General features: G+C 46.8%; 1 protein-coding gene across 4 annotated transcripts in view; it reads left to right on the top strand.

Moving 5' to 3' along the window:
- Window positions 1-13,322, top strand: part of RHBDD1 (rhomboid domain containing 1) — a 175,175-nt gene that overhangs the window by 123,397 nt on the left and 38,456 nt on the right. For 2 of the 4 annotated variants that reach the window (XR_009254702.1, XM_058702848.1), the window contains one exon: window positions 10,679-11,790. The exons of 1 other annotated variant lie outside the window; for it this stretch is intronic. Coding sequence is in view for 1 of the 3 variants with exons in the window: in XM_058702848.1 (XP_058558831.1) it covers window positions 10,679-10,773 (95 nt within the window). In the remaining 2 variants the exon portion in view is untranslated. Of the gene's footprint in view, window positions 1-10,678; window positions 11,791-13,322 lie in introns of those variants that run through there. One more of the 4 variants, XR_009254703.1, reaches the window with a different exon arrangement.

Here is a 13,322-nt window from a genome sequence, read left to right as displayed (position 1 = left end):
GGTGATTCATACATTCACACCAGTGTTGGAGCCCCTTCACCTGGAATCCAGGGGCCTGGGGCCCAGTGAAGGTCAGGGACGACCCCCACCCTATCCAGTCATTCCCCAACAGGTGACCAAGCCTCCTTGAAGTACCTACTCCTACTTCCATTTTATCCTGGTCATTCCTGGAGAGACTCAAAGTTTTATTCCCTCGGAACTCATCAGACAAGTTTAAAGGTGGAGGAACGTGGCAAACACTACTTAACCAAGTACTCAAGGTTACCCGCCCCCCCAGTGGCTAGTCATGTTGATAGCAGGAGCCCCGGATATGACAGGATGGGAAGAGTACTTGACCTCTGTGACTTCTTCTTAAGATCCATAACCTCAGTCTAAGCATGAGGAAAAACATAAGAGAAACCCAACTGAGGGACATTCTACAGGCTACCTGGCTGGAGTTCCTCAAGATGGTCAAGGTCATAGGAAGCAAGAAAAGATGGAGAAGTTGCCACAGGCCAGAAGAGGCTAAGGACACATGACAACTAAATGTTCCAAACGGATCCTAGTACAGAAAAAGGAAATTAGTGGGAAAACTGGTAAAAATCCAAGTGAAACCTGCAATTTAGTTCGTAGTAATGCACCCATCCCTATAAATGATCCCTTACCTTTGACAACTATACTGTCATAATGTAAGGTGTTAACATTAGGGGAATTGAATCATCTCTATTATCTTTGTAACTTTTCTGCAAATGTAAAACTGTTCCAAAATAAAAAAGTTTACTGCAAATTAAAATGTCAGAGTGGAGGGGCACCGAGATAGACCAGCTGAGCTGGAGGACATTGTCAAGGAGCATAGCACGGCCAGTTGTGTGTCCAGATGCCAGAAGTCACCGACAGGCCGGCCAGCAGGGTAGGCGGGATCCTCCAGAGTGAGCCACCCGGGCTGCAGGCAGTAAAGGCTGGTGGCTGGTGTCTCCCAATGCAGTCTCCCGTCTTAGCCCAGCCAGTCTGATGTCTCACTGGGAACCGGACAAGTCATGGCATCTCTGTGCAGGGGGGCAAAATGTCTAGTCCAGCACCTTCATGGCACAGATGAGCCCAACACCTGGAGGGTTGGGAGCAGGGGCTGGGGAGTGTGGGGGGGCCTGGGGAATGACTTGTCCAAGGTCCTGGCAGGGTCAGGATGTGAGCCCAGCTCTGGTGAAGCATCTTTTTTTTTCCCACGGCAATTCTCAGTGATTTGCTACACCGCCTGCAACAGAATCACTTGGGTGCTCATTAAAATGCAGCTTCTTGGGCTCCAGCACAAGAATCTCTACCAGTGGGATCTCGTAATCTGTGTTTTTAACCAGTTTTCCTTTATGATGTTCACTAGTGTTTAAGGACCACAGCAGCATACTGGGCGACTCTCCAGTGAGTGGTGTCTCCGAGACCATCTGGCTTTGTCCAGACATCTTGCATTTGCCCCGTTGAAGGGCCGGGACCCCGACTCTGACTTCCGCCTTCAGTGGCCAGTCGTTTGCTGTGGGGTGGTAACTGTGCTCACAGGGCTGGGGCTGCTGAAAGCCAGGAAGGGAAAACACCACGGCCACTCTTTAGGGTGAATGTCATAGCAAGTGGCAGGCAAGTGGGGCCAGAACTCTATGTGTCTCGGGAGGAGGCAGTTTTTTATCTTGTCAAGCTCAATTTATTATAGTTTATTCTTTTACCTACTGTCCTTTGTTAAAAAAAAATTTTAATGTTTATTTATTTTTGAGAGACACACAGAGCATGAGTGGGGGAGGGGCAGAGAAAGAGGGAGACACAGAATCCGAAGCAGGCTCGGGGCTCCAAGCTGTCAGCACAGAGCCCGATGGTGGGGCTCGAACCCACTAACGATGAGATCATGACCTGAGCCGAAGTCAGACTCTTAACCGACTGAGCCACCCAGGCGTCCCTGTCCTCTCCTTTTTTAAATAATGAAATTAAAAGTTATGAAAATTAAAAAAAAAAAAAAAAGATCAAGAAGCATGAGGAGTTGGCAGAAGGACTTGTATCCGGGCTCTGAAGAAGCCACTAGAAGCCCCCTTCCTGCCTGTGGGTCCCCCGACTGGTGAGCCTCCGCCCAAGAGAGAAAGGCCAGAGGGTCGGGCTGACAAAGGGCTGAGGAGTCCAGAGCCTGGAGCAGAGAGCCATCTGGACCTGGGCAATCCTGTGACGCCCCTGAGGGTCCCCAGAGCGGGGTCCTGCAGAGATGCAGGCCTGGTGGGGCGAGCTCAGCAGCTGCCCCCTCTGCACACGGGTGTGGAATCTCCATCAGAAATGTCCTGTCGGCAGCCGCCCCCTGAGGCCAAGTGGACACGCTGGCCCCGGAGCTTCTGAGAAGACTGTGGAGTTTTCATTTCCAGAGGGGTCTTCATCTTTTTCCTAGCCTCTCCCTGCTCACGTACCTACGTTTTTTATCAGAACGCGCTCCTTCCGCACAGATGGGAAGTCCTACCTTCGGTTCCTTTTTGTCGGCTGTAAAGCGTGTTCTCCCACCTGTGTCTCAAGACAAGGCCCACGTGTGGTTTCTGCCACCCCAACCAGACACGTCGGGCCCCTCATCTGTGCTAGGCAATGAGAATGCAGAAGTGAGAGACCTCTGCCCTCAGGGAGCCCTGTGTTTAGTTTTCCAAGAGTTTGTACATATTTGTTCAGTGAATAACCCTACATGGTTTTGAATTGGGGGGGGGGGGGATTACAGTCCTGAAGTATACATGGATATTCTTAGACATAGTCAACCTCTTCTCAATTTCCAGAATCAGCTGATAGGATGGGTAAACAGAGGTACCTACAGACTGCTGACCAAATGGCATTTTGGTCAAAGAAACACTTTAGATCAAGGAAAGTTTGGAACATTCTAAAGCATCGTTAAATGTATGAAAAAGTGTTTGAAAATCATCGTTAGTGTCATGAAAATCTCATGATAAAGTGTTGAGACAGTGATGGAATTTTCAAAGGATTTAAGACAGATCTTAAAAAGAGGAAAGTTTTTTAGTATTAAAATTCACATTCATTTGTTTAAACAAAAATTCCATGAACAACCCAAGTGTCCGTCGATAGACGAATGGATAAAGGAGATGTGATATAATATATAATGGACTGTTATGGGTGCCCGGGTGGCTCAGTCGGTTAAGCGTCCGACTTCAGCTCAGGTCATGATTTCGTGGTCTGTGAGTTCGAGCCCTGCGTCGGGCTCTGTGCTGACAGCACGGAGCCTGGAGCCCGCTTTGGATTCTGTCTCCCTCCCTCTCTCCCTGCTCACGCTCTGTCTCTCTGTCCCTCAAAAATGAATAAATATTTTTTTTTTAAATTTAAATACATAATGGAGTGTTAGCCATAAAAAAAAAAAAAAGGCTGAGGTCTTGCTATTTGTGACAACATGGATGGACCTACACAGGGCATTACGCTAAGTGAAATAAGTCAGAGAAAGACATATGATTTCACTTATGTGTGGAATCTAAAAAGTAACTGAATAGACCAAAAGCAGAAACAGACCCATAAATACAGAGAACAAGTTGCTGATTGCCAGAGGGGAGTGGGGGGGGGGGGGGCGGGGATGGGCACATGGGTGACAGGGAGTGGGAGATACAGGCTTCCTGTTACGGGATGAACACGTCATGAGGCTAAAAGGCACAACACAGGGAATATAGTCACTGGTAGTGACTGGCAGTCATAATACGGATAGTATTGTAATAGCGTGGTATGGTGACAGAGGGGGGCTCCGCTGTGGTGAGCACAGCATCATGGACAGGACTGTCGAATCACTAGGTCGTACACCTGGAACTAGTCTAACATCGCGTGTCAGCTACACGCAAGTTGAAAAGAAAAGTGTCATATGCCAGTGACTGCTAATGACAGGTGGACGCCCAGCCTCTCCTTCCTCCCTTGATGCTCCTCCAGTGCAGTGAGGTAGAAAATGCATGGAAAACTGTTTGTGTAAGAAGTTACAAACTGTTCTCTTGTGTATAATATTACTTGATGGTGAACTACCAAGGCTGCCCTTTGCGGCTGGGCCCGTTGCTAAGATGATACCTCGTCAAAGGAGATCCTAATCCCAGGTCCCTTTAGTAACCCAAGAGTGGTTACTGTTTACACTGAGTCTTGTCCAAGGCAGAGGCAGACTTCAGATCCTGTCTCCAAGTCACGATTAAGGCAATAGTATTGTTCAGGTTTACAGAGTCTGGTTTGGGATTGAGGAAAACACTCACACACATCAAATCTAGAGCAGAGTAGAAAGGGGCCTTCCTGGGATGGAGTCCTGACTCTGCCACTGACCCAGCTGTGTAGTCTTGGCAAGTTACTTGAAATCTCTAAGCCTCAGTTCCTCTGTCTATAAATAGGGAAGTTCCACTTGGGGGGCACAGGTAGAATAAAAACCACATACACAATGTGGATCACAAACATAATATCAAAGGAAACCACTCACAAAGGTTACATACTGTGGTTACATAGTATGAATCCATTTATGCATGAAAATAAAGGAGTCTCCACCGGTCAGAAATCAGGGTTGTGGGTTCTCTTTAGTTGGGAGCAGTGACTTAAAAGGGCACATGCAGAGATTGACGAGTGTCGGAAATGTTCTGTATTTTTTTAACGTTTATTCCTTTTTGAGAGACAGAGACAGAGCACAGCTGGGGTGGGGCAGAGAGAGGGGGAGACCCGGAATCTGAAGCAGGCTCCGGGCTCCGAGCTGTCAGCACAGAGCCCAGTGTGGGGCTCCAACTCACGAACCATGAGATCATGATGTGAGCTGAAGTTGGACGTTTAACTTCAGGTACCCCAGAAGTGGTCTGTATTTTGATCTAGATATTGGTCCCACATGTTCAGTTCATGAAAACTAATCAAGCTGTGCACTTTTTAAAAAGGAGGGAGAATAAGAAGGGTGAGCATTTAGTAATGGCCCAACAGATGTTTCTTGTCTCCGGAACTTTCTGTTCCAGAGGTCAGACTGTACATTGTCTATATTGGAAGAAACACTAGACCTGACCTAGTAGACCCAATATTTTAGGTTACTTGACTTGCTCACTGAATTATAGCCTATTTATTGTAAGTCTGTTGTAGCCCTAAAGATTTCCAAAATTAACTGACTTCAGGTCAGAGAGGCAAAGTAACCATTGAGTGGATCTCCATTTCAAAGCCTCTCATTCTGAGATTCCAGATAGAAGTTCAAAACCAAGAAATCCCCACTGTGGCTGACTCGATTGGTTGAGTAGAAATGGGAATATTTTCCCTCTCAAGTCACTTCTAAATGTTACCTTTCTTGTAAACCATGATGATGCTTCCATTTGTATGGAGTTACGAGGTTTTAGGTGAACTTCAGACTCTTTTTAAAGAGATAGATAGACAGACAGACAGATATGTATTATAATTAGTGACTCAAGGGGCGCCTGGGTGGCGCAGTCGGTTAGGCGTCCGACTTCAGCCAGGTCACGATCTCGCGGTCCGTGAGTTCGAGCCCCGCGTCAGGCTCTGGGCTGACGGCTCGGAGCCTGGAGCCTGTTTCCGATTCTGTGTCTCCCTCTCTCTCTGCCCCTCCCCCGTTCATGCTCTGTCTCTCTCTGTCCCAAAAATAAATAAAAAACGTTGAAAAAAAAAATTATAATTAGTGACTCAAAAAGTAAAGTGGTCTTATGTCCTTAAGTATCTCCCCTTTTCAGAGAATGTCTTGCCAAATTGTGAGGATTTCTTCCAGCCTTGTTGGTCGTTGTCAGTAAATGACTTAGCAACCATCCTTTCAGAAGGCATTTTGGAAGCTTTGTAATTCATGGAATTCTAATAAAGTAACCTTAAAAGAGAGAATGTGGATCCCATGCTGCTGCCTTCATTTGACAATAGAAATCCCTGAGAACACTGGTGATTTATTTAGAGGTTTCCTGGTTGTTGTTGGTTTTTTTTGTTTTGTTTTTTTAAAGTGATTGCCTCTTTAGGTCCCTACTGTAAGGGAAAGATACGCCATCCTGTGACTCACATCAGTCTAATTTCACTGAATCGTACAGTGTGCTCATCAGATCATGGGCAGGATCTGTGAATACCAGCAAATTAAACATCTCTATTTACAGGGATGGCGCACGGGAGGGAAAATGGCCATCAACTCATGGTGCTCTTTTTAGCAATTCTTATCTGGATGTAATTGCAGAAGTTACTGCATTATACATAAGGGTAGAGAACTGAAAATGTTTCCATCAAGAACCATGAATCAATAAATCTTATGATCTCACTACTGGTGCTATAATTGAGCTAAATCATCTTAAACTGGGCACTGTTCCTGAGGTTCTTTGAAGCATGCTCGCTGTTTCTCTGAGTAACATTGAGGGCTGACCTCCATTTACAAGGACACGGAGGCAGGGCTCATAAATACTAATACTCTGTACCAAGTTCACCAGAGCAAGGCTGTCTCACCCAGGCTGAAAATGTTCAGTGCGTGATTTAACTCGGCAGAAAAAAGGAGGTCTTGGCTCGGCCCACCAGCTTTCCCAGGGACTGAAAAGTCTCCTCTGTTGTTACAGAAGATGCTGTTAACTGGAGGTTGTTAATTACCTTTTTCCTTTTTGTATCTGTTTCTTAGAAGGCAAATATTTAGTAAGCAGCAACTCCACATTTTATACAAAATGCTGCCAAACGGGCCTCCAATAGAATTGGGCACTGTCTTTTAAGAAATCATTTTATTTTGTGTCTTCCACCAAGTTACTTAACGATACTAACAAGTAGACATGTGACACGTGACTCATGATGGTGGTAAAGATGAAAAATTATAACAACCAGCACTCATCAGGCACTGCCTGCGTGCCTGGGGCTCAGCTAAGCATTTTATTTGTAGCATTTCTTTTCTTGCCTCTCAACAGCCCAGCAAAGGAATCCCTCTTTATTCCTATTTTATGGATAGGGGAGCTAAGCCCTAGTGAAGATAACCAGCTTGCTCAGAGATGTGTAGCTATGAGTGGAGGAGTCGGGATTTCGTCCCTGGTGGTCAGACCTCACAGTCTTGGAAGGGACCCAGCCATCACCTGTTTGAGCAGCCTCCCCCCACAAAGGAGCCTACTAGAACCTGCAAAATGGAGACTGGCCTGGGGTGTCCCCTCCGGTTCCGGGCAGGGCTGGAAGCATCTGATGACATCCTACGAACACCTTTCCCATCACATCCCCGGGGATGGGGGCTGTACCTTCTCCCACCAACCAGCTGAGGCCTGTCCACACCTTTGCCAAGCGCTTAACAAATGTTACAGGGGCACCTGGCTGGCTCAGTTGGTTGAGCATCTGACTCTTGGTTTCGGCTCAGGTCGTGATCTCGCAGTTTGTGGGTTCGAGCCCTGCATCAGTGCAGAGCCCACTTGGGATTCTCTCTCTCTCTCTCTCTCTCTCTCCCTCTCTCTCTTTATCGCTCTCTCTCTGCCCCTTCCTCTCCCTCTGTCTCTCTCAAAATAAATAAATACACTTAAAAAAAGTAAGTACATATTGTAAACATTTCTAAGACCCTTTGAGAAATGCCTTGTAGAGCCCCATGGAGGCTGTGGAGAGAAGTAAAAGACCATATGACATAAGTGGAAACTCTAGAAACACAGAAACAGTTTTAAGAGTAAATGAAAAGCAGGGGGTGGAAGACGAAGCTTAGCTGAGACTTGAATGGATAGCAGAGGCCTTGCTGGCCCAAAGCACAGGCTTTAAATACCCATAAAATCGGGCCTGATTACAAACCGGGTTTTACTGTTACAATCAGGGCCCTCTGGTGGTCCTGGAAAGTTAGGAATTTCAGGGGCCCCTGTGGGAGCCTTGTAGTCATATCTGTGGTGACAGCAGAGTCGTGTGGAGTTGAGGGCCCAAGGCTGGACCTTCCTTTTCTATTTCCAAATGGGAGGAGCTCCCATGTCCGCGTGGGTTTGGGCAGGAGCTCACCGGGATGGCGTCAGAGGTGACAGCCGTGTAGGGGTAGTGGGAAAGTGGGCAGAGGTGACCTCGTGTGTGTCCCCAACACCCTGTGAGCCAGTTTCCTTATCTGTAAACTTGGGGTCCTGAAACTGGGAGTGAAAGCTGACTGAAATAAGGCACCTTAGAAAAGCTCTAGGAGCAGAAGAGTGATCCTTGTTCCCCCGATGGGAGTTCTCTGCTTGCTTACGCGGCACTTCCGTTGGCTCAGCCCCGCCCTCCCTGACTGCCCCTCGAGCAGGCCCCAAGTGCACGTGTGCGAGCTGCTCGTTTTGCGCGCTCGGGCCCCAGGAGCCCCCACGGCCTACAGCTCTGAGCCCCTCCCTGCGTCTCCCTCCATGGAAGCCTCAGCTCTCCACCTTTCTGCTGTGGACACCATGATTCCCTTTGGGAGGCCAAGCACTCCTGCCGCTTCCACGGGCTCATGCCCAGTGGCCCAGGCTCCACCTGCCACGTTGAACTTGCCCCTGACCCCGCCCACAGCTCTGCCGCCACCTCCCTGCCGCGCTGGTAGGGATGTCACTACTGGCCTTCACTCCCAAGTGCCTTATTGTTGCAAACAATTGTTGAAGGGAAAGCAGGATTTGGATCTCCTCTCATGAAACACTTTCAGGCAATAAACTAGTGGTAATTGGATGCATGAGTTTCTCTGTAATGTCAGGCATTTGCCACTTGGAAACAAAGACAAAATTCCTTTTCAAATACATATATAGCAAAAATCGTATCCAGTTAAACTTTTCATCTTTTTTGTTTAAATAACTTTTTAAATGTTTGCTTATTTTTGAGAGAGACAGAGAGAGAGAGAGAGAGAGAGTGCGAGCAGGCGAGGGGCAGGGAGGGAGACGCAGAATCCGAAACAGGTTCCAGACTCTGAACTGTCAGCACAGAGCCCGATGCGGGGCTTGAACCCATGAACCACGAGATTATGACCCAAGTCACAGATGCTTAACCAACTGAGCCACCCAGGCGCCCCTAGACTTTATGAACTCTTTATGGTGGAAGTCTTATGAGCCTGTACTGTGTTTGAATGCCATCCTTAATGAAGGTTGATAAATTGGCATATGTTGCTCTGAACCAAAAAGCCTTCGAGTAGAGCTTGGCCAGCAGGAGTGAGTATGAAGCTAGGCCTGCCCAGTTGACGTTTAGGTTTCCTAGTCAGGAATGGCCACAGGGTGTCCAGGAGGGGTAATTCTCCCATGGTCTCAAAAGGAAAGGAGAACCAAATAAGCCTAAGTGTTAGGGAAGCAACAAAATGAAAAAAAAAAAAAAAAAAACAAGTTACCTTTTGACTGCCGTTTCAAAATTTCTCATCATCTGACAGCTGAAATTCCTATTGTGGAGTGAGGAGACTGACTTTTTTTTGAGATATTATTGACGTACAGCATTGTGTAAATTTAAGGTGTGCAGGGGCACCTGGGTGACTCAGTCAGTTGAGCGTCCAACTTCGGCTCAGGTCATGATCTCGCGGTTCGTGAGTTTGAGCCCCACGTCAGGCTGTGTGCTGACAGCTCAGAGCCTGGAGCCTGCGTGGGATTCTGTGTCTCCCTCTCTCTCTGCCCCCTCCCCTGCTAGCACTCTCTCTCCCTCAAAGATAAATAAACATTAAAAAAAATTTTTTTTAAACTTAAGGTGTAAAACATGTTGATTTAATACACTTATATATTGCAATATGATTACAACAGCATCAGCCAACATTTTTATCGTGTCAATATTTACCAGTTCTTCTTTGTGTTGAGAACAGTTGATGTAGCCTCTTAGCAACTTGGAAGTTTCCAATACAGTGATATTGACTGCAGGCACAGTGCTGTACATGAGATCTCCAGGATTTATTTACTCACTACAAGTTTATACCCTCACTTCTTCCACCCCCAGCCCTTGGTAACCGCCATTTACTCTCTGGTTAGGAGTTCAGTTTTTCAGATTCCACGTGTAAGTGACATCATACAGTATTTGTCTTTGCGAGCAGGTTAATTTCTCACTGCTTTCTCCAACTTTTTTTCATCTTGGGCTCCACAATGGTCATATCAATGTATATTACCTGGAAACACCTTGGAAAAGGTATCAGTCTTAGAGAATGAGCAGAAAGCCTTTTGCAGTGATGATTTCCGTGGTCCTCCATTTGATTTTCAGATGTTAAGCCTGCATTTTTGTCTGCTCTCCCAGATAATTGGTAAGCGTGGTAATCGGGCCCTTGCTGTGTGGCCTTGGATGCTCAGTGGTGTTTGTGTGTTTCACGCAGACTTGATTCTCACTGGCTGGGGTGCAGGTGGCAGGGTGCTGCAGGAGGCAGCCAGGCAGAGGCAGGGAGAGGGGGGTACCCAAAGGTTGCTGAAGAGAAACTAATCAGCATACTTGGTGGGGAAGTTAGACACAGTGACAAATTACCTCTGGACAGAAAAAATAAAATAAAATAAAATAATAAATGCCCTTGAGACATTGTAGAAGCTAGATGATGCAAATTATGAAGCATGATGGAAGAAAAAATAAAAATGGGGAGATTTGTCAAGAACCTTCAAAAGGACTGGATTACACTCCTAGACTTGACCGCACTAAAAAGATTTACTTGATGCTGAAACTTAGTATTGACAGCTGAAGTTGAAATATGTTTGTTACGTTTCTGTTTCGTGCTGAAACAAAGATGACACCCCAGCCATCTGTCTTCTCTCCCCCTTGAAAGCCTAGGAAGCAATACCCTGTAAATGTCAGAACAATGGATGGGCAGTGTTTGAGTCTCCCTTGTGTTTTCTCACTACAGGAAACAGCCCCCCGGGTCCCCTGCCCTACGGGTTCCGTCTCTCACCAGAGGAAGAAATGAGGAGGAAGCGGCTTCACAGATTTGACAGCCACTGAGGGGGCAGGGCATCCTGGGCAAAAGCGGTCCAGTCGTGTGATTGCCCGTGTGGCTCCTCATTTCCCAAGCCCCTACGTGAACCAAAAAGCACAGTACAGCTTTATCTCACATCTGCCTCGGCTCGTCACCCCGTGGCCCCTGTGGGTCTCCATCCACCAGCAGACTGACTTGTCTTGAAACCAGACTTCTGGAAGCAGCCCACAGCTCTGTGGGCCCTTCTCCCGGCCTCCTCCTGTGTCACAGGCGGAAGGTCCATTCCTCCAGGCAGGGACTGCTTTCCACACTCCCTCCTGGTGCGGCCAGCCCGGCGGTGCCTCTGCCTCGTTCCGGTTTTGAAGACTGTGCCTTTCAGCAGCCTGGAAGTTCAGGTCCCCCCTTCTGTCCGGCGTGCCCAGTGCGGGGCTTGGCGGGAAGAGAGAAGCCATGCCTCGGCCTCCTGACACGTGGCTGCGATGACTTTCCGGGAAACATGACGTGGCTGCCGTAAGAGCGTGTTGTCCGCTCGCCCTCGCCCGAGCACCTCGGCCTCTTGGGCGCCCCCGTGCAGGTGGCGTTGACAGTGTACTTGACTTGTTCTTCCATTGCTCTGTCTTTAGAGAACGTCGGGCTGAAAAGGCCTGGGTCAGACCTCGGGGACACCGCCTACACACTCCGTTAGACATCAGGTGGCACTGACGTTGGGGGCGCACAGCGGCCTCTCCAGCGAGAGGATAGGTTCCCAGAGATGTCACCTGGGTTAGTTAAGCAGCCAGCCAAGCAGCAGCAGGTGCTACCGGCAGAGCAAAGCAGTCATTTGGTGGGCTGGTCGCTGAGAAAGCCCTTTTGAGGAAGTATTTTTTTCCCCATAAAAGTGCCTTTTAAATGGCCACTGTAACAGCCGCTTGCCTGCCCAGGTGCCCAGGACCCACCTAGAAGCCCTCAGTGTTAGAGCCCACGGGCCATCCATGTCACTTAAGACTATTTATTTCCTGGTGCCTGTGTTTCATGAATAAAAAGACAAAGTCAGATATCACTGATGTCTTATTGTCACTGAGGTATTTATCTTTAAAGAGAGTTGAAGCAGAAAAGGATCTTCCTATTTTCATTGATATTTCTAGCATTTATATATAGTTTTATGATCATGAGAGTAATATATGTGCCTTATATATGCATAAAGCAAACAGCTGAAGGCAATATACCCATATGTTAACAGAGGTTATCTCTGGGGGCAGAGCACGTAGAATTTTTGCTTTCTGGTTTTTTACAATTTTATATCGCAGTGTTTAAAGAATGTGTGTATTTGGGGCATCTGGGTGGCTCAGTCGGTTAAGTGTCTGACTCTTGATTTCGGCTCAGGTCCTGATCTCATAGTTATGAGATCACGCCCCACATCAGGCTCTGTGCTGAGCACAGAGCCTGCTTGGGATTCACTCTCCCCCGCTCTCTCTCTGCTCTGTCTCTCAAATAAAAAAAAAAAAAAGTGTGTATTTGTATGTATGCATATTACTTTTGCAATCAATAAAACATTTATATAATAAAACCAGAAATACATAATCAGGAAAATAGATTTAATAAGGACTGTGTCTCCATTGAGAAAATTCACAACAGAAGCAAATATAAATACATGTACAATTTTAAAATTTATTATATTTTCACTACTTCTAGGTACACAAAGTTAACATTTTGGGGATATTACTTTCTCAATTTTTCTTTGTACACGTTTGACAAAGTTGGAGCATGCCAACTATGCAGTCTTGTATGCAGTTTCCAATCTGAATTGATCTGAGAGGCACCAACCTTGCATACAAATGAGCTAAGAAACCCCTTGAGTCTTGGGAGCACTTTGACCTGCACGATGATACCTGGGCTCCACAGGTTAACTTAGAATCAACATGCAGCTACATACAGCTTGTTTACTATATGAATTGTATCCATGAGTCTGATAGCCATAAATATGTCCAATGTTCAAATGTCATTTCTCTTGCTCCCAAACTCTACAGATTTGACTCCCGTTCTCCTTATTAGAAATAACCTCATTCTTACAGACTGTCTTCTCACAGCACATTGTAAAGGCAATTCTGTGATAGCACTGATGTCTTGCCCTGTTATTATTTGTGCACGACTACACAAAAACATGCCTTCTACACAGGGAGCGTGGATTGTGAAGGGCTCTGGGACTGGGTGTGCACTGTCCTTCTCGCCCCTGCCACCACCCAGAGGCGGGTCCTGGCTCCTGGGAGGCACTCATGAAATGTTTTCCCACCAAAGTGTTCTTTCTATTACATTGAAAGTCCAGCCACTGTATATAGAAGTGTTTTTCTTAGTTGCTGTTGAGTCCGGTGTAGTGGCTCCTTGTTCTATTTGTATACAAATAGATACAGAGACACCGGAATTAGATTTTGTATGGTGGAAGTAACAGAACATGCACACCTTCTTTATTTGTGGAGTGGAACAGCATTCAACTCTAGAGATGTGGGACAGGCCATTTTAGTTATAAACGACGAAGATGTTCTGGCAATTAGGATAATTACTTTGTTGTTAACAGACTGGCCTGGGACCAGTGCTTATT

This window comes from Neofelis nebulosa, chromosome 2, assembly GCF_028018385.1.
Source record: "Neofelis nebulosa isolate mNeoNeb1 chromosome 2, mNeoNeb1.pri, whole genome shotgun sequence".
In the NCBI taxonomy this organism is placed as follows: Eukaryota; Metazoa; Chordata; class Mammalia; order Carnivora; family Felidae; genus Neofelis; species Neofelis nebulosa.
This window is presented reverse-complemented; position numbering and strand designations above follow the sequence as displayed.